This window comes from Musca domestica, unplaced genomic scaffold (genome assembly GCF_030504385.1).
Source record: "Musca domestica strain aabys unplaced genomic scaffold, Musca_domestica.polishedcontigs.V.1.1 66, whole genome shotgun sequence".
In the NCBI taxonomy this organism is placed as follows: Eukaryota; Metazoa; Arthropoda; class Insecta; order Diptera; family Muscidae; genus Musca; species Musca domestica.
In genome coordinates, this window is record NW_026712376.1 from 2697229 (window position 1) to 2721751 (window position 24523).

Consider the following 24523-nt stretch of genomic DNA (forward strand, 5'->3'; position numbering starts at 1 on the left):
TTTCTCTGGCTGCATGACATGTGGCGCCGTCTTATTGACGCCACATGCCCTACACATTCATTTCTTCATTTCTAGACAAGAAACAACTGGTTATCATTTACACTTGACCCTGCCTCGTTGGGGATGCAATCAATTCTCGTGAATCATTCGAGGATTTTCCTCGCTCCAAATGCGAAATTCTGGCTACTGACGAAGCCATCAAGATGGAAATAACCCTCGTCACTGAAGATACCCTATAAATGAACTCATTCGAAGAGAGAAAGTTGGAAAAAATAGAGAAAAGGGGAAATCGGCAGAAATATGTCCTGTCAATCACTTCAAAAAATGCAATATGAGTCTACTACTTGTTTCGCTCAATTTTTGGGTTGTAGAAGTATTAATCCTCTGCATCGGTTGATATATATATTTCTTGACATTTTCTATCAGACCCTTCGAATTTGAAGTCCTTTTCATTTCATATTGTTTCGGACAATATGTGAGACAATAAAATAAATTATTCATCCCCTCTTTTCTTTATGTATATATTTCTGCTGTCCCACATATAAAACCCATATTTATATAAGTGAAGTTAAATATAATTTCCAGCTTAATACATTTAAATATATATTCGGAAAACGGTATAACTGTATGAACACTTATTTTAATATTAACTATTTGTTGATCAAACAATGACTAGGCTTTTGCCCACAGATACATTATTAGCTTATCGATTTCGAATTGATGGGTATATGTGTGCTTCGATAGACATATTTTGTTTAACAGCTATAAATTAATAAAAGCAATAATTGAAGGTTACCAGTGACATGGTCCCACAAGGCTATAATTTATTTATGTATAATTATAAACATATTTCGTTGGCATATAAATTTCTTCCTGTATGTTTCGTCGGGAGAGTTTTGTCGCTGAACAAAGTGGTATCCGCGTTGGTGTTGTGTTGATATTTGTTTTAAAAGGCTTTTCTTGTAAAAGGATATAATTTATGTTTGGCAGCAAAGCGGGAATGTGAAAACAAAGGCAACGCATTGTAAGGGGTGTTAAAATATTTTTTTGCTTTTCTTTGAATATTTTGTAGTTGAGTTAAATTAATGATTCGTAGCTGCTTATTATACACAAGTAAGACCGGCTATGTCTAAGGCAGAAAATTATATGGTTGAAATTTATTTTTTTCTATTGCACATACAAGAAGGGATATAATAAAGCGAACTACTCCATGCATATAGAGATGTAAAAGATGAGTGATTGATTGCCTCAGCCACGCTCTGATTAAATACCTGGACATTTTCCGTCTATGGCACTGTTGGTGAAACAAATACAAGAAGTGTTTTTTATACCCTACACCACAAGGTGGTCAGGGTATTATGTCTTTGTGCATTTGTTTGTAACAGGCAAAAGGAAACGAGATAGACCTATAGTTCCTTTGGATGATCTGCATAGAATCACTTTCTGAGTTGATTTATGCATGTCAGTCCGTCTGTCCATGTATTCTTGTGAACAAAATGCAAGTTGCATTTATTATCCGATTGAGATAAAATTTTATAAACAATATTTGTTTGGCCCAAGGACGAACCCTATTGAAATTGGAGATAAACGGTCAAAATTTAGATATAGCTCCCACATATATCTTCGTCCGATTTGCCTTTTATTGTGCACCAAACGTGTAATGTCAGCCCGAATAGTATGGAATTTTGCACATACAACCAAACTAGGCATGAAAATAAGTGTGCCAAATTTGATCGAAATCGGTTCAGATATAGCTATAGCTCCCATATATATTGTTCATCCGATTTGTTATTTTTGTCCTCCTCAGCCGTAATATGCACTCTGTAACAACAATATTTGGGGAAATATATGAAATGCAGCTCAGAAATACCTTCGCTAAATTTTATCGAGATCGGTTCAGATTTGGATATAGCTCCCATATATAAATTCGTCCGATTTACCTTTTATTGTGCACCAAACGTCTAATATTTGTCCAAATGCGATGGAATTTGGCACATACGACCGAATTGAGTCTAGAAGCTAGTATGCCAAATTTGGTGAAGATCGGTTCAGTTATAGCTATAGCTCCCATATATATTGTTCATCCGATTTGTTGTATTTGTTACCCACAGTCGTAATATGCACTCCGTAACAACGATATTCAGGGATATAAATCAAATACAGCTCCGAAATATCTTTACTAAATTTTATCGAGATCGGTTCAGATATAGCTATATCTCCCATATATATCTTTATCTGATTTCAAATGATTTTGCACCAAATTGGCAATACAAGTCCGAATTTAAAAGATACAAATGCTTCGGCATACTTATTACCTTGAATTTTAAATTATAATTATAATTACAGGGTGTATGATTGAATTCTCCCATAAAAACTTGTAATTGTTATGTGGAGCTCAACTAAATTAGCAAAGTGGTATAGGGTATCATAGGTATGTAGGGTATGTTTTTTTCTTTTTGGAAATTTAAAAAAAAATGATTAAGAGTTGTAATTCTTTCGTAAGATCTACAATTCTTGCAGTAGTATTTTTGGAAAAAGTACCAATTGGTAAAAAAGTACTAATAAGTTGTTAAAACCGCACATTTAGAGCTAAAATTTTAAAAAATGCTATGCCTGATGTATTTATTTGGGAATATGCTGCTAAATTTAATTTTACAAAAGGTTCGACTTAACTAGAGAGGTATGAACTAACGTATTGACATTTTGATACTTTTTTTTGAGTCACTATTGGTGGAAATCTTTCAAAAAAGAGCTGTTTTTTGATTTCTCTAAAATGGTACAAGCTATGCTTTTTTATACCCCTAACTTTTTTATACCCTCAGCCATATGACAACAAAGGTTTGACACGGTTTTGATACGGTCAAAACGTGACTCTTCGAAATAACGGCTTTAGACCCTCGGTCTCTTTGCACCAAATCTGTTTCAGGACATTTGGAGTCGATGTAGGGGTGTCCGTCCGTCTGTTTGGCGCACGATAATTCTCGAAGGAGATGGGCAACATCGATCAACTCCTTCTGGTACCTCCTCCACAAAAGGTCGAAATTTTAAAAGAAAATAGTTTATTACACAGAAAGAGAAACGATGATCCGATTTTGCTCTAACTTTGCAAATCCCAATATTTGCATCAATGCGGGGTCAAGCGCAAAAACGGACAATATCGGTCCACTCCTTCTGGTACTTCCCCCACAGAAGGTCAAAATTTCGAATAATGATAACTCTTATAAAATGTGATACAAGAGTCCGATTGTCTTCAAATTACACACATCACAATATTATTATCAACCCAAGATCTGGTGTGAAAATGAAATATATCGGCTGACTCCTTTGGTATCTCCCTCACAAAAGGAAATTTCGAATATCCAAGAAGCTCATAAAACGCGAAATTAATATCCAATTCCAATCAAACTTACCACATCCCAATATTTCTATCAACACAAAGTCTGTTATAAAGATTGTAGAAATCGCAACATTCCTTCTGATACCGCCCCCACAAAGGTTCCAAATGTTGAATAACCAAAAGGATTACAAAACCCGAGATAAGCATCCGGTTCTCTTCATATTACACATATCCCATTATTTCTACTAACGCAAGATCTGCTGTGAAGATGGAATATATCGGCTCACTCCTTTGGTACCTCCTCACAAACGGTCAAAGTTTTGAATATCCAAGAAGCTCATAAAACGCGAAATTAATATCCGATTCCATAAAACCTTGCCACATCCTTATGTTTCTAACAACACAAGGTCTTTTATATAGATGGTAGAGATCGGAATATTCTTTCTGATAACGCCCCCCACAGAATGTCCAAATGTTGAATGACCAAAACGAGCATAATATCCGAAATAAGCCCATCTTCAAATTTAACATATCCCATTATTTCTACTAACACAAAATCTGCAGTGAAGATGTGACATATCTGGTACCACCCCAACAAAGGGCTCAAGCTCCCATATATGTATTCGTCCGATTTGCGGTTTATTGTGCACCAAATATGAAGTATTACTTCAAATGAGATGAAATGTGGCACACATGACTAAATCGATCCTAGAAAGAAATATGCCAAATTTAGTAGAAATTGGTACAGATATAGCTATAGCTCCCGAATATATTGTTTATCCGATTTGTTATTTTTGTCCTCCAGAGCCGTAATATGCGTTCCGTGACAACGATATTCAAGGAAATATATTAAATACAACTAAGAAATGTTTTTGTTTTCCACTAATAAACAAACGTTGTTTTTATAAAAACAACAATAAAGGTTGGATAGGATTAAAAATGAGATATATCGCTCTACGTTTTGGTATGGCCGCCATATAACCATCGCCACATTTTCCTGAGATTTATCTAAAAATTATTTGCAGTTCGTTATGGGTTCTAGGTCCACGTTTTGGTATAGCCCCCATGTAACGGTACCTCCCTATATTCGGTATTTTGATGATTTTTGCAAATTTTTTTCACGGATTTGTCTAAAAATTGGTATTTGAAGGCCATAATGGATTCTAGCACCGGTGGCGAAACCATGAATGAATAGGTCCACGTTTTCCTATAGCTCACATATAACGATACCCACCCATATTCGGTATTCTGATAATCCTAGTCAAATTTACCCACGAAATTGTTTCAAATTCGGTAGTTTAGAAGATTTGGTAGATGAAATTCCTCAAAGTATAAAATTGTCTATAGAGGTTCCCCTTGTGATATGGCCCCATATAACGGCCTCACCCACTTTATGGCATTTAGAAAAGTTTAACAGTATTATCCAAACGGTGTTACTGATATTTGTAATTTAAAGTGGAACATTTTTGAATTCAGATACTTTTATATAAAATATTGCCGATATCGTGAACTGTGTTTTTTATACCCTACACCACAAGGTGGTCAGGGTATTATGTCTTTGTGCATTTGTTTGTAACAGGCAAAAGGAAACGAGATAGACCCATAGTTCCTTTTGATGATCTGCATAGAATCACTTTCTGAGTTGATTTATGCATGTCAGTCCGTCTGTCTGTCCGTCTGTCCATGTATTCTTGTGAACAAAATTGAGGTCGCATTTATTATCCGATTGAGATAAAATTCTGCAAACAACATTTGTTTGGCCCAAGGACGAACCCTATTGAAATTGGAGATAATCGGTAAAAATTTAGATATAGCTCCCATATATATCTTCGTCCGATTTGCCTTTTATTGTGCACCAAACGTGTAATATCAGCTCGAAAAGTATGGAATTTTGCACATACAACCAAATTAGGCCTGAAAATAATTACGCCAAATTTTATCGAAATCGGTTCAGATATAGCTATAGCTCCCATATATATTGTTCATCCGATTTGTTATTTTTGTCCTCCGCAGCCGTAGTATGCACTCTGTAACAACAATATTTGGGGAAATATATCAAATGCAGCTCAGAAATACCTTTGCTAAATTTTATCGAGATCGGTTCAGATTTGGATATAGCTCCCATATATAACTTCGTCCGATTTACCATTTATTGTGCTCCAAACGTCTAATATTTGTCCAAATGGGATGGAATTTGGCACATACGACCGAATTTAGTCTAGAAGGTAGTATGCCAAATTTGGTGAAGATCGGTTCAGATAGAGTTATAGCTCCCATATATATTGTTCATCCGATTTATTGTATTTGTTACCCACAGCCGTCATATGCACTCCGTAACAACGATATTCAGGGAAATATATCAAATACAGCTCAGAAATATCTTTGCCAAATTTGATCGAGATCGGTTTAGATTTGGATATAGTTCCCATATATATTTTTATCCGATTTCAAATTAATTTCGCACCAAATGGGCAATTCAAGTCCGAATTTAAAAGATACAAATGCTTCGGCATATTAAGTCCTTTGTATTTTAAATTATAATTATAATCCTAGCGTGTATGATTGAATTCTCCCATAAAAACTTTTAATTATTAAGTGGAGCTCAACTAAATTAGCAAAGTGGTGTAGGGTATCATAAAATCGGTCCCGCCCGATTTTAGAACTTTCTTTACTGGTTTTTCTGTTGGCTGATAGTTTTTATAGATTTTCATGGTTCCTAATAAAAATATGGCTATGGAAATCAGTTGTGAAATTATTAATTTAAATATTTTAATTTTCTTAATTTCAAATTTTAGAACCTGCATATATTTATGGGATAAATCTGTTTTCCACAGAATCGTGGCTCGTTATTTATAGCAGCACATTTATTTTTTCCATATTTCACACAATCAACGCACACACACACAAATATCTTCAAGAAAGAAAAAAACAAGTCCCATTTATTTTTATTGTTTGTTTAATTAAGTTCGTGTTAAGCGTAAAAAGACGCAGCATAACGCGCTGTGGGAATCCTTACATATTTTAAATAATTCCCCGATGTATAAGAAAATATGCCTGGCGCTGTGTTAAAAACGAAAGTCAATAACTTCATTTGGCATTCAGCGCAAAATAAACACATTTATCCGAACACTTCAATGGAAGCCCATTCGAAATTCAACCAGTTTTGGTATTTGTGAATAAATAACATCTTAAGTGTAACGTAGGCTAGGAGCGCACGCCGTTGGTAATCGCTTGCCCGTCAGCCTGACAAATGACATGGCCAATTCGTTTTACCATTCCGATTAAAAATGTTAAAAGTCCTACTAGGGTGGTGGCGGAGCAGTAGTTCGTTCCAAAGGAATACCAAAAACTCTTTAAATTTACATAAAATAAATATTTACATTTATTTAAGTGCGAAAAATGTTTATTTCTTTAGCCGACTGCAAATATTTGTGTAGAATACATTCGTTTGTTGGTTCGTTCCGAATTGACAGCGTCCTCGTTTACGGTTTATCGTTCACTGCTCAAAGGCTGCAAAGTACTTTTGAAAGAGCAGCAGCAGTAATTCGCATTACAGTCGTTGTCGTCGTCGTGTTGTTTGGTTGGTTGGCTTGCCTTTCACAGACATTGTTTGTAGTCGAACGAAAAAGGCAATCGTTAATGACAATACCAACAACGACAACGCAAAAATCAAAACCTTTCATTTCGACATGCTTCACCTCCTCTTAAAGCATTTAGTTTTCCACCCAGCCACGGTGGTCTTTGTTGTTTCGGGGTTTTGAAAATCATCAGCATCTTTAATTTTTCATTAATTAACATAAGTTAAATGTAGTTGTAAAAGTTCCTACTGCCATTGGCGTCTGTTGTTAATATTAAAAATAGGAATTTAATTTGTTCTTCTGCTATAAAGATATTTAGTGCTGGGGGGTTGACGTTTAACAATTTCAAAAGAATTTTCCATGCTTTATTTAATTTACACAAAGGCAGCAATTTGGAACTTATAAAATAAGACATACATATATAGAGAGGGGGCGATAGAAAGAGAGAGAGGGAGGAAAATTAGTAAGGAGAGAATAAATATAGACTTACATAGACTTGAAGGCCAATATCAGGTCTCTGGTAGTAACGCATTTATTTCGTTCACCGAGATTTGTCAGCTTCAGGCGGTATTTGGAATCAGAGGATGTCGTAAATAATTTTTTAAATCCTGTTAAAACAGGTGTAAATATTATGAGTTTTTTTTTTCTAAGTTAAAATTTAATTCTAATGAGACTTTTTAAGGCAATGAGATTTGTGAAAATGGTAGAAATTTACAGAAATTGAATAATAATAGCCTGTTTTTGTATAAGAAATGATTTTAATCGAATTGCTCGTTTTCCTACAAATTTCCCAGGATCTTGTCTATTTTACAAAAGCTTTGAGATGGTATTTTTTGAATTTGAATGAATTTTTGAAAATGAAATTTTGAATTTTTTTTTATTCTTCTTATAAAGAAATATGATAAAACAAACAGCTTGAAGAATATAGTCCTGTAAAAGACGCCTAAAAAATAGGTGTACAATCCTCCTAATAAGTAATATAATTTTGGCGTGATTTATCCAATTTCTAGTGAAAACGATAGCAATAATCCTACCGCTTTTTCGGTCAGTTTCGTAAGTATTTTGTTACAAAACTCAAAAATTCAAAAAAACAAGTAAGCAAAGGCTACAGTCGAGCGGGGCCGACCGTTGAACACCCTACAACACTATAATAAACGATACAATTTATATAGGCGAGATACTCGAAAGAATTCCACAAGATATTGTGACAAATAATAAAAGAAAACCATCAGGTTTCGTTCTCTAATTTTCGATTAATAGCAACTTAAACTAATTTGCTCATTTCCAATTTATTGGTAGATGTTGCACTTAAATGGTCTTCCTAGATCGGAACCAATATTTCCCAAAGACCTATAATTTCTTGGAAGTGGCAAAAGATTAACATTTATTATTGGTTTTTGACTGAAACGCATCTATATGAGATACAGACATTTGACTATATTCTTCAACGAAATAGTCAGAAGTGCGTCTTTCCTGTATTTGTGAATTCTCCAAAGAGTCACTGGAATGGACATTTTCGTATTTTGTCTACAAAAGTTTGCAAACTATTTCACACATTGAATATTTTTCGATGGCCATCCAAAACTGCTTGGCTTTTGCAATGTCCGGTAACCCCCTTTCAAATGTGCGTGATGATCGGGCGATAATTACGACCTGCCGACAATTTTGCAGTTTTTTGGTCCATTTCAACCTCTAAATATATGGCGATCATCTCCAAAAAGAGTAGGCTTCTATTCTGACCCTCATCTTATCCCCAAGCCAAATTTCGTAAGAATCGGGCCATAAATGCGATCTGTATATGATATTCTGATGTCATAACTACTTAGTTTTGTTAGCTGTAGAAATATTATCAAATGTTTAATTCAAAACGAAAATATGCCAAAAATATGACAAAATTGAAAATATATGAGAAAATTTTACAAAATCAATATTTTCATCTTTAGAGAGATATTTTTATGCGATTTTTTTAGACGTTTTTTCTTTCCTGCCAAGAGGCCATTCTGAATTAATGAGAACTGTCGAAATCAGTTCAGCCGTTCTCAACATATATGAGATCTTTCAAGTATATCTTCTTTGGTAGACATATATATCGCACATATTTTGCTATATATCCGATTTGTTGGATGTTAACATCAATGTAAAGGTCAGAAGTAACCTTGTCATGGCTTTGTGATTTCGCCGGGATTTAAAATATTCGCGGTTTAATGAAAAATTTTGAAGTTTTTCAACACAAAATATATGGTCTATTTTACCCGCTAAATATTATCCGATGACCACCCAAATTGGTAGGTTCTTCCCCGTCCTAAACTCTAGCTACATACGAAATTCCGCATCGATTGGTCTATAATTGCGACCTGTATAGCTACTGCAAAATCCGACATTTTTTCAGTATTTGGTCCATTTCAACCCCTAAACATTTGGCGATCATCTCAAAAAGAAATAGGGTTCTATTCTGGCCCAACCCCGACCTCCATTCCAAATTTCGTGAAGATCGGGCCATAATTGCGACCTGTAGAGTGATTACAAATTAACATGGACAGACGGACAGACGGAAAGACGGACGGACGGACATACATAGGTAGATCGACTCAGCTCGGCGAGCTAGGATGATCCATATATACTTTCCTATGTGGGAAACCCATATTTCGTGGTGTTACATAATTTTTGGCCCAATCAAACTTATAATACCCCCAACACATAGTGTTGTAGGGTATAAAAACAATAAGGAAAAGTAAATAATTGGGCGGGGCCGACTATATGATACCATACACACCAAGCACACTTAGTAGAGTTCCCGACAGTTGTTAAATTTATTCCAGTGACAGCTCATCATATTTTTTACAAGCGTACAAAAGCATTTTGATGAGAATTTTCCAGAAAAAAAAGTTATTCGTGATGCACTTCAAGCGTGATAGTGTGATTTCTTTATATTTGGCTTAAAAACTACAAGTGGCTATCGTTAGAGCACTCTAGCATTTAAATGTAAATAAATTTTTTGTGTCTCGTACCATCGCTCGTTACCGTGATACTGGTAGCGTATCCCAACGTCAAGGAAGTGGACGAAAGAAAACAGCAACATCAGCAAAAATAGTTCGAAAAGTAAAGAAGCGACTTCATCGAAACTCGCGTCACAGTGGCCGAAAAATGGCTCGTAAGCTGAATATATTGCAATATTCCATTGGGCAAATATGGAAAAATGAGCTCGGGGTAAAGCCATTGAAATTCCAAAAAGGGCTATAAGTTACACCGCAACAGAAGGAAAATAGACTCAAAAAAGCTAAAGAGTTGCTTCGCTTGGCCGAAAGTGGTGAACCGCCGAATTTGGTTTTCTCCCATGAGAAAACATTCGTTGTCCAGCAGTTTGTAAACAAACAAAACGATCGTCTTTTCTTGGCAAAGGGGTCAGCTGAAAATGTGCACCATGGTGATGGTGTGGGCCGCCATAACACCATCGATCGTGGCATCAGAGTAAATGCCGAATATAATCGGGAAAATATTCTGGAGGGTGCACGCAAACATTTTGGTCGCAGACCTTGGACATTCCAACAGGTTTCAGCACGCGCCACCCAAGAATGGTTACAAAATGAGGTTCCTCGCTTTATTTCCAGCGCACAAGGGCACCAAAATCTCCAGAAAGCAAAGTTGGCACTAACAAATACCAAAGTGTCGATCACCTCAAGCAAGCGCTTCTCCGGAAATGGGCCGAAATATCAAAATTCGTGCCAAAGGTGGCCAATTTGAACAAATCTAAACATATTCTAAGAGTTGATGCTATTTGATGATTTGTTTTGACTTGAGAGATGATCGAAAATTGTTAACCCTTTGTGGCGGAGGTACCAGAGGTAGTGGAGCAGTATCTCTCATCTTCACGTCATATCTTGTATTAGTATTATATATATATTTAAGTAAAAGCATTGGGATGTGATTTGAAGAGAATCGGATGTTTATTTTGCATTTTATGAGAGACATAATTAATAAAAATTTTAACCCGATATGGGGTAGGCTCCACAAGTAGTTGTTCGACATATTCCATCTTCACATCTGGTTTTGTGTTGATAGAAATATTGGGATATGTGAAATTAGAAAAAATCGGATGTTTATTTGGCATTTTATGAGAGATATAATTATTACGAATGTTGACCCTTTTTTGGGGGAAGTACCAGAGCGAGTGTTCCGACATATTCCATCTTCGTGCATGGTCTTGTGTTGATAGACATATTAAGATGTGTCGAATTTGAAAGGATTCGCATTCCGATACAAATATTGGAATGTGTTAAATTTGAAGACAATTGGACCCTTATTTCATATTAATAAGAGTTATAATTATTCCAAATTTTGACCTTTTGTGGGAGATGAAGTAGGCCTAGACCTAACCTAGCAATGACAAAATTATTGGAATTTGCAAAGTTTGCACAAAATCGAATGATTCTTTCTCTATTCTACAAGGTAAATTATTTTCCTTGAAAATGTTGGCCTTTTGTGGGGTGGTACCAGAAGGAGTGGAGGGATATTGCCCAACTCGATCTTGGTATGGCAATAATACTTTCCTCGAGAGTTATCGTGCGAATCAAACAGTAAGATGGGCGGACACCCCTAGATCGACTCCAAATGTCCTGAAACGGATTTGGTCCAAAGAGACATATTTCTAAAACCATTATTTCGAGGCATGTTCTGGTGATATATGATATATACCCTCTGCAGCGTAATGGCTGAGTGTTTTTAATTGTAAATAAATATGAAATTCTTTACTTCACAGCAATAATGAAACTAATAAATTTTTCCAAATTCTCCGTTTTAATATTTCGAGTTCTTAAACAAGTTGATAACAAATAACACATTTATTTTTTCGCAAACACTTGAACCTATACCAAATTACTCTTTTTAATTGTATTTGAAAATGCAGTTTTTTGTTTGCTTTAGTTTCGTATTTCAGTCACACTAGTTGTTTTTACCACATCATCCGTTTCGGAATAGAAACTTCCGTGCATATGTTTGCCGGACATCGTGTTGTATATCCGTAATATCAATTTTTTGCCACTGAAGTTGTGAACATCCCATGAAACTTCGCACAAAAAAAGAAGAGAGGAACGAAAAAAAAAACGAACAGCATACAAATTATTTGTACACATTTCCATTTAGCTATTTGAGGACTTTGTGTCGTTTCTGGTCTGTTGTATTGGCTTTTGGGTGATAGCTGTTGCTTTGGCAAAGTTTTCCAAAAAAGTTATGCTGTAGTTATTTTTATGTAATTCAGATAAATACTGGCAAACGACAAAGTTTATTGAATAACAGATATTTTATGATTTTTTTAAGCCATAATGGTCCGGCAGGCATAAAAACCAAATAGAAAAGGAAATTACAAAAACAAACAAACTGCACATTTGTTGAGTGGATTTTATTTCAATTGCAAGAAATTTAAAATATTAATTCGTAATGGAAATTGAAAAATAATGCCTGCCTTATTTTAGTATCTTCTTTACTTTTTCAAAAACTATGACAAATTAGGCCATCTTATGTCACAAATTTGTACAGCTTAGATAAAAAGGATTTGAAATTAGTTTCATCTAAAAAGGATCTGTATGCAATAAAATGATATCGTAACACATTGAATGTACTTTTGAATCTAAGCCGATTTGAAAACAAATTTATGTGGAAGCACTCTTTACCCTTTACGAAATATTATTGTATTTATCTGTTTAAATGTTATGAAGCTCAAGATTAGGATTATATTTTAAATCGCACAGAATAAAATGAAAATTTCGAAAAATAAATTATCAAAGAAATATTAGTTCTACCAAATTTAAATGCATTAAGGAACAATCTGCAATATAGCAAGGGTATACTATGTTCGTTATTCCGTTTGTAGCTCCTCGAAATGAACATTTTAGACGCACAAAGTATATATTTTCTTGATCAGCAAAAGATTATATTCCAATCTTCTAATCTTGCCTTGTCCATCTGTCATTTTGCGGAAATTACTTACGATTCCGAAGGGGAAAAATTCCAGGGCAGTTCACCCATTTTAAGATCAAGGTTGTATACCCATATACCTGTACCGCATGATTTAAGGTGTTTTGTAGGTTTCACTCACAATTTTAATCAGAATTTGTTGTTAACTGGCAGTTTGTGTCCCCAGTACGCAGGAAACATACTTGCAGAGCACTCCATATATAGGGTGAAATAAAAAAATGCAACAAAGTCAAACGCCATAATTTTTACGTTTTTTTTTTTATTTTTTTTTAAGGAAAGCAAAAAAGTCGGAAATACCATCAAATTTAAGAATAAGTTTGGATTTGTTCGAATTGGTCACCTTTGGCCTTCAAACGCCAATGGAACCGTCAAACGCTGCCCGAATGTTGCTCTGAATAAGCCCATTCCCCGCGAAGTGCTTGCTTGAGGCGATCGACACTTTGGTATTTTTTAGTGCCAACCTTTCCGAAATACTCCAGACACAATAGTCCAACGGATTGGTATCCGGAGATTTTGGTGGCCATTGTGCGCTGGAAATGAAGAAGAACGCGTGCTGAGTGCGATGGTGCTGACTCCTGTTGGAATGTCCTAGGTCTGCTGCCAAATTTTTTTGCGTGCCCAAGGCTTTAATACACCTGAATATTTTCGCCATAATTTTCGGCATTTATTCTGATGCCACGGTCGATTAATACGAGTGGATAGCGACCATCGCCTGTTACGGCGGCCCACACCATCATCACCATGGTCGGCGATTGAGTTCTGGTGGCTAACCGAAGGTGCACATTTTCAGCTGACCTTTTTGGCAAGTAACCTCGATCATTTTCTTTGTTTACAAACTGCTGGAAAACGAATGAATTCTCATCAGAGAAAACCAAATTCGGCACTTCACCACTTTCGGCCAAGCGAAGCAACTCTTCAGCTCTTTTGGGTCTATTTTCTTCCTGTTGCGGTGTAAGTTCTTGCACTTTTTGGAATTTCAATGGCTTTACCCCGAGCTAATTTTTCAATATTTACCGAATGGAATATTGCGATATGTTCAGCTCACGAGCCATTTTCGGCTACTTGCACGCTGGTTTCGATCAAGTCGCTTCTATACTTTTCGAGCCATTTCTACTGAAGCTGCGGTTTTCTTCCGTCCACTTCCTTAACGTCGGGCTACGCTAATACCAGTATCATGGTAATGAGCGATGGTACGTAACATTGAATTCCATTACGAACAACTTTTTTTTTGGAAAATTCTCACCAAAATGCTTTTGTACGCTTGTAAACAATATAATGAACTGTCACTGGAATAATTTTAACATCTGTCGGACGAGTGCCTTAGAAATGACAGCAGTCTGAAGTTGGTTGCAGTTTTTTCATTTCATCCTGTATGGGAGCTATATCTAAATTTGAACTGGTTCACATCAATTTGAAAGGGTTCGTCCTTGGGCCAAACAAATCTCGTTTGAATTAACTATGGGTCTATCTCGCTTCCTTCTCCATGTTATAAACAAATGCCCAAAGGCATAATACCCTTACCACTATGTGGTGTATATGAAAGCTATATCCAAATCTGAATCTGGCAGTGGTATTTCTGAGCGTTATTAGATACATCATATTTGGGCGAAAATTGCACACATTGCGCACATGTTTCAATAAGGTTCGTCCTTTGGCCAACAAATGATTTGTGGAAAATTTCATTACATGCGGAATATAAATGCGACCTGTACTTTATTTACAAAAATACATAAACAGATGGACGGACGGACGGACGGACTTGGAAAAATCGACTCAGTATGCGACTGTAGGAAGATCATTAAAATGAACTATGGGTTTATTTCGTTTTCTCTCTCCATGTTACAAACAAATGAACAAAGACATAATACCCTGTACCACAGTGTGGCATAGGTTATAAAAATGTTAAATATTTTTAACCGTAATCAGAGCCGAGTGAATTTCCTCGACTTAAACTCCGACTCAAACAAAATTGACCAACTTCACAGTTCAAACTCAAACACTGTTAATGAAATCATTTTTTTGCACTTCACAAGCTCTGACACACTCACCTGTTTTCAAAATTCAATTACAGACTTTAAATCACTCGTTTAATTTCCTATCATTTTTTATATAAATATTATTACTTTTGTTAAATTATTAAAAAACACCATGACTTGGCAGTGCAGAAAATATAACTTTTTCCTATATCCGTGAACTTTACACCCAGCACGCTGACTATGGAATAAACGCTCCACACGAATATTGTTGAATGTGTTTGCCATACTCTACTCAAGGTATCTTGGTTAAATTGTGGGTGGAGGGGTGGTGTGGGTGTTAAAAATACATAAGCAGAATTTCCTGGCGTGCATACATTATTTATACTCACTCCCACCCCTCCTCCATACAGAATCAACAAATTTATTATTATAATTCGCAGCGAATCACTTTGGACGTTGTGTTTATGCTTGAACGACTACTATAGGTATCCAATTAAATGCTACAAGACAAATAATGAATATTCATCCATTAGTACGCCCACTCTCGTGTCGCAACATCTTCGTCAACATGTTATGCTCATGGTTTCGATTGTGGATTAATAAAATATATATGTGCAAGGTATACAGATATATGCAAATCGACATCCACACATATTTGTGTCTAACTACATGAATGAGGAAGTTCTTAGAAAATTTACTTAAACATTAGATTTGGTTGCATAAACTCTAACATCCTAAAATCTTCTTACCGGATATTATTCAAACGAAATAAGACTAAACATTGATTCTCATCAATTACTGGAAATACCACATAATTCTGGAATACATTTAATGTGATTACAGAAATATATTTCAAAGACAAAGAGTAAATTAAAAGATTTTGTTTTAAAATTTTAGAAGATGGAGTTGTAAGATAAAAGCGAAAGTTGGGGATTTTTTTCCCATAAAAAATTATGTTTATTTTAAGGCTTCGTGTGATTTTAAGGTATAACCATTATTAATGCATATTCCGGCTTTAGTGTGATTTATATTTTGAATTGTATTTGTATTTGGAAAAAATCCGTTTCAGGACTGTTGGAGTCGACCCGTCCGCCGGCTGGCTGGTGTCTGTCAGGCTGGAACTAAAACTCTCGAAAATAGTATCCGATTTGGTCGGATATTATTATAAAAATTAGATCGAGTTCGGAGGTAGACAAGTGGACCCATGTACACCTCACCCACAAGGGGTCAACATTTCCATATAATTTATCCATCAAAAAGGAAATTAAAAAAATATCCAATTTCATTCAAATATTGCAAATCCCAATATTCGCATTTGTCATAGGTCGTGCGTGAGGTCGTCAAGTACCTTCCCCACAAAGAGTCAAAATTCTGAATTATTATCTCTGTCGTGAAATGCGATATAAGAATTCAATTTCGCACATCCTAATATTTTTGTTAACAAAAATCTGACTTGAAGATGGGATGTATCGGTCTACTCCTTCTTGTAACTCCCCCACAACGGGTCAACACTTTGAATAACCAAAACGATCATAAACTGCGAATTGGCCAACCAATTCCTTTCCAGTTTCCTACTGATACCTCCTCAACAACAGGTCAAAATTTGGAATAAGCATCCGATTCCTTTCAAAAAGAAAAAATCTCAATATTTTTATCAACAGAGGATCTGGTATGAAGATGGAATATATCGGACCAATCCTTCTGACTTATTTCAGATACGAAATGGACAATGTTGACCAATCCTGTCAGAAACTCCCCCAAAAAATATATATGTAAAAAAAATAGACATTGGCTAAGAGTCTACATCTGTCGGCAAAACCAACTAATACTTTTGAACTTGTTATACCTTACACCTCACTGTGGCACAGGGTATTACGATCTTGTTTTTAGTTTTTTTTATACCCTACACCAAATAGTGGTGTTTTTTTGCATTTGTTTGTAACAGGGCGAAGGAAAAGAGATAGACCCATAGTCACTTTTAAGGATATTCATAGAATAACTTTCTCAGTCGATTTATGCATGTCAGTTCGTCCGTCCGTACGTCCGTCCATGTATTCTTGAAAACAAAATTAAATTTTGCAAACAATATTTGTTTGGTCCAAGGACGAACCCAGACTCGGATCAGATTTACATATACCTCCCATGTATCTTCAACCGATTTCGGCCAATATACGTCCTAATGACCTGAATTTCGGTACATTACACCGAATTCAGTCTAGAAGCAACTAAATCAAATTTGGACAAAATCGCTTCAGATATAGCTATAGCTCACATATATATATTTCATCTGGTTTGGGTTTTTAAGTCCCTCACATAAGTAATATGCACTCCAGAAGAATGATATTTGGTACCGGACATCAGATACTGCTCGAAAATACCTCTGTAGAATTTTATCAGAATCAGTTCCGATTAGGATATTGCCCCCACATATGCCCTTGTCCAATATCAGATTTATTGTGCACCAAATAGCTAATATCAACCCAATGGACTTAATTTTGGCAGTTACGACGGAATTGATCCTATATTTGGTGAAATCGGTTCTGAAATAGCTATAGCTCCCATATATATGTTTTATCCGATTTTGGGGTTTAAAGTACGTAATATGCGTAATATGCATCTCACAACAATGATCTTTGGTGCCATGTATCAAATACAACTCTGAAATAAGCGTATCAAATTTTGTCAAGATCGGTTCACATTTGGATTTAGCTCAACCGATTTCTGTTTAATTGTGCACCAAATGGCCAATATCAGTTCAAATGACCTGAATTTTGGCATATCTGGCCGAATTCAGTACAGAAGTAAGTACATTAAACTTGGTGAAAATCAGTTCAGATATAACTACAGCTCCCATATATGTTTCATTTGATTTGGTGTTTAAGTCCCTCACATTCGTAATCTGCATTCGGCAACAATGCTATTTGGTACTAGTTATCAGATGCAGCTCCGAAGTAAGTCTATCTAATTTTGTCAATAGCGGTTCAGATTTGGATATAGCTCCCATATATATCCTCAACCGATTTAGGGTTAATTGTGCACCAAATGGCCAAGATCAGTCCAACTGACCTGAATATTGGTACATCCGACCGAATTCAGTCTAGAAGCAAATACATCGAATTCGGTTCAGATCTATATGTATGTTTCATCCGATTTGGTGTTTAAGTCCCTCACATTGCATTCGACAACAATGGTATTTGGTACCAGATATCTTATAGAGCTCAGAAATAACTTTGCTATATTTAATCGAGATCGACGGAGATTTGGACATATCTCCTATATATATCCTCAATCCTTTTTAAGGTTTATTGTGCATATGACGGCTAATATCAGCCCAAATGGAGTGAATTTCGGGACGTACGGTTCCATTTTGTGCAACTCGGCTCCGATATATTAATTTTTAATATAATCCTTCTCGAAGTGATATCATGCATTCTATACCAAACTTATATGGTATAAAAGATTAAAATGTCTCTGTCAAATTTAGTGAAAATCGATTCAAAATTGGATATACCCCCATATATTAGTTCCCTCTGAAACCAAACTATAACTGCTCTAAAGCCAAATGTTGATAGGTAGAATGATCTACTTCAAATAAATTATTTTTTACAGGAGCTCTACTAAATATGCATAGTGGTGTAGGGTATCATATAGTCGGCCCGCCCGACTATTGACTTTACCTTACTGGCTCCAACCACTATATTGTTTTTATACCCTCCACCATAGTATGGAGGCTATATTAAGTTTGTCATTCCGTTTTTTATACCTCGAAATATACGTTTTAGACCCCACAAAGTATTTATATTCTTGATCAACATAAAATTCTGTGTCGATTTAGCGATGTCCGTCCGTAAGTACTTCTGTCCCTCTGTCCGTCTGTGGAAATCACTCTAGCTTCCGAACGAAATGAAGTAGACTGATAAAATTTTACTCAAATGTATATTATGTCTGCAGGTATTGAACATGGGCATTGTAGGTCCACGTTTTTGTATAGCCCCCATATAACTGTACCTCCCGATATTCGGTATTTTGATAATATTAGCGACATTATTCGCGGGAATTGTTTCAAATTTGATATTTGATGTACTACAGCCTATGACATAAAATTGTATGTGCAGGTCCACGTCTTCGTATAGCCCCCATATAATGGTACCTTTCTATGTTTGGTATTTTGATGATTTTAGCGACATTATTCATCGGAATTGTTTGAAATTTAGTATTTGAAGTTCTGCAGCCTTAAGCAAAAAATTGTCTGTACAGCTCCACATTTATTTTAGCAGGACGACGTCGTCGTTTAGACCCTAATTTGACGGCTATATTTGATATTTTTAAAATTTTAATACAATTTTTAACCGATTTTATTATTACAGTTTTTTTTTACTTCTTTGGCAACTATAACTGCATTCTCCTACCGGTCTTTCTGGAGTTTGTAGTTTACAGTGGAATATGTTTGATTCCTGATACTTATATATAAAAGTGTTTTCTTTACCTAATGATGGAGGGTATTAGAAGTTCGGCCCTGCCAGCTTAATTACTTTTGCAATATTAAAACATGAAATACATCAAACTGTTGTACATATTCATTTTGCAAAATACTAGAATAGCTTTAGAATTTTGTATTTTACAGAGTTTAAAATAGTTTTTACAATGCATTACAAAAAAGGATATCTGCCTTCCATAAAATGGCTCAACAGCGAAATCGATCTGCTCTCGGGTTGAGTAGTGGCTTTTGTTAATAGGATTTAGTGCCTTAGTTTACTCTCTCATTGTTGAAGCTGATTTCGTTTAATAAGTCATAATGTGCATAATGAATTACCGCGAAAATGCAATTATTGAGTTTACAAGTTCTTGGAATTATTGCACAAAGTCCATTGCATATTCCATTTTGCATTAACTCATCTTGGAATAAACAATAATAGCTAAAAAGTAAGGATGTTTTGTAAAATGGCTCAGTAATCTGGGGGAATTCATAGGAAACAGCACACAGTTTGGAGAAAATCGGTAATACATTCTGAGTCCTTGTATCTACTAAACTATAGTTCAGCAGAGTATAAAAACTAAGCCGACATACCAAAATCATGTCATCACAAGTGTTATTCATTCGAGAAAACAGCAGCCCTCATAGATCTTCCTTCGATTATTCAAAACGTTAAACTGCTAAGCAAACGATGCGTGTAACTAAGCGAAATTATCCAATGTGTATGTGCCTAATTTTTTTTATTATTATAACCTGGGATTATGTATCCTCTACGGCACAAGTCCGCCAGTTTTATTGTGGTAATGATATTTACAATTACTTTCTTACCAACTGCAAGGAGTACTACAATAGGCCATATAAACGGATGGGTATGTATTTGAATTTTTTTGTAAGTAAACATATTTTTGAATATTTTGTAAATACTATTTTTTATTAAGTGTTGATTTAACAAGAAATTCAGTGCAGTTTAACGTTTCTTTTCCATATGTGCATTTGTAGCAGATCCGTTTTATGGAACTTGCTATACAAGGTTTTAAAACGAAAAATAAAAAACACAAGTAAAAAAGCTATAAATTCAGCCGGGCCGAACTTCGAATAACCTCCATCACTTAGAACGAATTTGGCAATTTTCAAAAATAAAATCCGTTAAAAATTCTGTTAAAATCTTAAAATTACCGAATGTAGCCATTATATTAGGGTCTATACGACCACGGGGACCTGCATAGGCAACTTTTGTCTTAAGCTATTACAATATTCAAATGCGAATCCTGGAAAAAACCGTTCATAACGTAGCTAAAATCATTAAAATACCAAATACCATTATATAGGGGCTGTACCAAAACGTGGACCTGCGCAGACAAGTTCCTGTCATGGGCTGTAGTATCCATTTCGAAATTCAAATAGCAAATTTTAAGCAACTCCGGTGAATATTGTGCTAAAATAATCAAAATACCGAATATCGGGAAGTACCGTTATATAGGGGCTATACCGAAACGTGACCATATAGAGGCTATACCGAAACGAAACCAATTTTCAATACAACCTACTTCATTCCGTTCGGAAGCTGGCGTGATTTCCACAGACGGACGGACGGATATCGCTAAATCGACACAGAATGTTATGCTGATCAAGAATATATACATTGTTGGGTTTAAAATGTATATTTCTAGGCGTTACAAACAGAATGACAAATTTAATATACCCTCCATACTATGGTGGAGTGTATAAAAACGAAGCATTCGGTAAATGAGGCCTATGCCTAGACAATAACTACGATGTAGTGGAACCCAATTGGAACTTCAAATACCAAGCTTCCAACAACTATGTTATATATCCCGATTTCCTGTTATATGGGTGCTATAGGAATACAATTTTCAAACATCAATAGAAAAATAAACAATGTGTCTAAAGTTTAGTTGAAAAAAAGTGTCCTAATTTGTCAGAATACAGAATATTGGGAGGTACCTAGATGTAAAATTGAACCTCTATAGACATGTTTGACTATAATCATTCAAATGTCGAATCACAAGAGGTACCAAGGGATTGTCCAAACTTGGTACATCGTGGGCAATAGGTCCATTGGGCAATATAGGTCCACTCCTTCTGGTACCTCCCTTACAAAATATCAAAATTTTTACTAAAAATAACATGAAAGAATCATCCATTTTTTTCAAACTTTGTAAATTTTAATATTCGTATAAGTGCTCAGTCAGGTGCGAAAATGGATAATATAGGCCGACTGCTTCTGGTACCTCCCTTACAAAGGGTAAATATTTGGAATAATCTCAACTTTTGTAAAATGTAAAATAAGAGCACAGTTGTCTTTAAATTTCTCGTATCCCAATATTTCTAACAACTCTAGGTCTGGTATGAAGATAGCATAGGTCGGACTACTCGTTCTGGTACCTCCCCTTCAAGTAATCAAAATTTTGCATAACCATGATGCTCATAAAACGCGAAATGAACATCCGATGCCTTTAAATCTTCGCACATCATAATATTTCTTTCAAAAAATATCTAGTGTGAAGATGGAATATATAGATCTACTCCTTCTGGTACCTCTCCCATAAAGTGTCAAATATTTGAATAACTTAAACACTCCTAAAAGACGAAATAGGCATCCAATTCTCTTTAAAATTCACACGTTGATATATTTTTTGCCACTACAAGATCTAGTGTGAAGATAAGATATAGCGGCTCACTCCTTCCTATACCTCCCCCACAAAGGGATCAACATTTTGAACCAAAACTCTCATAAAGTGCGAAATAAGCTTCGAATTCTATTCAATGGTTACTCGTCCCAATATTTTTATTAACACAAGATCTTGAATGAAAATAACAGATATCAGCCCACCCCTTCTAGTACCTCCCCCACAAAGGGTCGCAATTTTCAAACTCATAACTAGCCAAAAAGAGTCATCCATTTTTTCAAACATGGTTTCTCTTAACCAGAAATCTAATGTGACTATGAAATTAATAGGCCCACTTCTGGTACATCCACCACAAATAATTACGACTATTCTCGAACATTTTAAAATAAATGTTAGATTTTCTTAATATTTTGTACATAGCAAACAGTATTACATAAAGTGGAAGACTTTATCTGCGACATCACACACATTTCAACATTAAAAAAAATTATTATTAAATCGTCATAGAATTGTATATTGGTCAAGAATGGGCGGAACTTTTTATAACCTCCATTTCTAACTTGACCTAAGGACAAATCGGCAAACCTCAAAGTTCCTGATATTTGTAAGATCCGTTATATGGGGACCTATAACCTATATTGCTTTTTTGTGGAGGAGAAACTCACATCTTATTTGATTAGACATTAGGGTCGAAATCTTCAAAATACCGAAAATCAGGTGGTATTGTTTAATGGGAACTATCAACAAAAAAAAAAAAAAAAAACGACGTACTTGGGCCGAACTTTTGAAGAAACTTAAAAAATGTTAAAATAAATACCGTTTAAATAAAAACCTTTATATGGGGGCAATACGAAGACGAGGACTTGTATAAGTTACTTTTTTTCATAGGCTGTAGTATCCATTACGAACTTTAAATACGAAATTTTAAACGATTCCGGTAAAAAATATTGCTGAAATCATCAAAATACCGACTATCGGAAGGTAACGTTATATGTTGGGTATCCGAAGTCGTGGGCTTACATAGACAATTTTCTGTATTTTGCTATAGTTTCCATTACGAACGTCAAATACAAAATATGAAACAATTTTGGTGAATAATGTCGCTAAAATCATCAAAGTACCGAATACAGGGAGGTACCGATATATGGGGCCTATACGAAAACGTGGACCGACATAACCCATTTTCGAATTTAACCTGCCTACTAGCAAAATACGCATGTGCCCAATTCGTTCGGAAGATAGCGTGATTAAAACAGACAGGCAGACACACAATCAGACCTATACATACAATTTTTTGGCACCGGAGCTATGACCAATTACAACTTCCAATTTTTAGACAAATCCGTGAAAAAATGTGCCGAAAATCGTCAGAATACCGAATATCGGGATGTACCGTTATATGGCGGCTGTACCAAACCGTTGACCGATATATCTCATTTTCAAAACCAACATTCCTAGACAAATTGTTTTGCCGAATTGTGAAGCCCTACGTCACATAATGTGGGCTGTATGGGATAGACGGACATCGTTAAATCGACTTTGAATTTTATGCTGATCATGAATATGTATTTTATGGGGTTTACGACGAATATTTAGTTAATAGTTAGTAACAAACGGAATGACAACATTAATATACGCTCCTTTTAAATGTGAGTGGTAAAACTGTCGTCGTTTTGGCGAATTCTGACACTTGATTGTGATTCAAACGGAGTGTTCGATTTGATTCAATGCAGAAACGATCATTTCGTATAGATCAAACCAAACGACTGCATTAACAAAAATCATGTAAGAAATTTAGAATGATTGAATTATTCTTACTCGTTGCAGCCCTCTGGTCTTCATTGTATGAAGATAATTTGAAGCATAATTTTATTTCCAATCATTTCTAATATTCTAATGTTAATATTCTTACTTAATACATTTGTTTTTTATTTATTTATTTATTTATTTATTTATTTATTTTTTTTTGGAATTGACTACATCTATTTCAGGCTACGAACAATTTGATATGCCAACTTTATTTGCTGATGGCAATGACTTAGCTGATAGAACCTACGAAAATAAGAACAAAGGCAGCTCATTCCTTTCGAACATCTATGAGGGTTTGATGTTGGCAAAAACACAAAATCGCCTAAAAAGGGGCGTATATGATGAATGCTGTCGAAAGCCTTGTACCGAAAGTGAAATATCTTCTTACTGTAGGAAAGTTTAATTACCATATCCAGAGGAATGTCAAAATAAACAAAAATATGGAAGGAGACGAAGCCGTTTCAGCACAGAACGTGCGATGTGGGTGTTATCAAACGATTTGTCTTATATATTTATATCAAAAATAAATGATTCATATAACCACCAAAGAATAAGATTATTATTATTATTAAACATATAAAATCCAATCCAAAAATACATTACTTGACAATATTATATCCTCAAAGATTTCTTTGTGTTAAGAAAAATTAAAATTTGTCTTTTCTTTTATTTGAAAATGTTCATCCCCACCCGCCAAGCAAGTGCTTAAAACTAAAGTGGAATTCGTT

General features: G+C 35.2%; 1 protein-coding gene across 1 annotated transcript; it reads left to right on the plus strand.

Moving 5' to 3' along the window:
* Positions 1–14663: 14663 nt before the first annotated feature.
* On the plus strand, positions 14664–24286 carry LOC131805913 (bombyxin A-2 homolog). The gene is made up of 4 exons (XM_059129698.1): positions 14664–14671; positions 15881–15908; positions 20021–20204; positions 23978–24286. Exons 1-4 carry the CDS (start codon positions 14664–14666, stop codon positions 24196–24198), a joined length of 441 nt encoding a protein of 146 aa, XP_058985681.1. The 3' UTR covers positions 24199–24286.
* Positions 24287–24523: the final 237 nt, after the last annotated feature.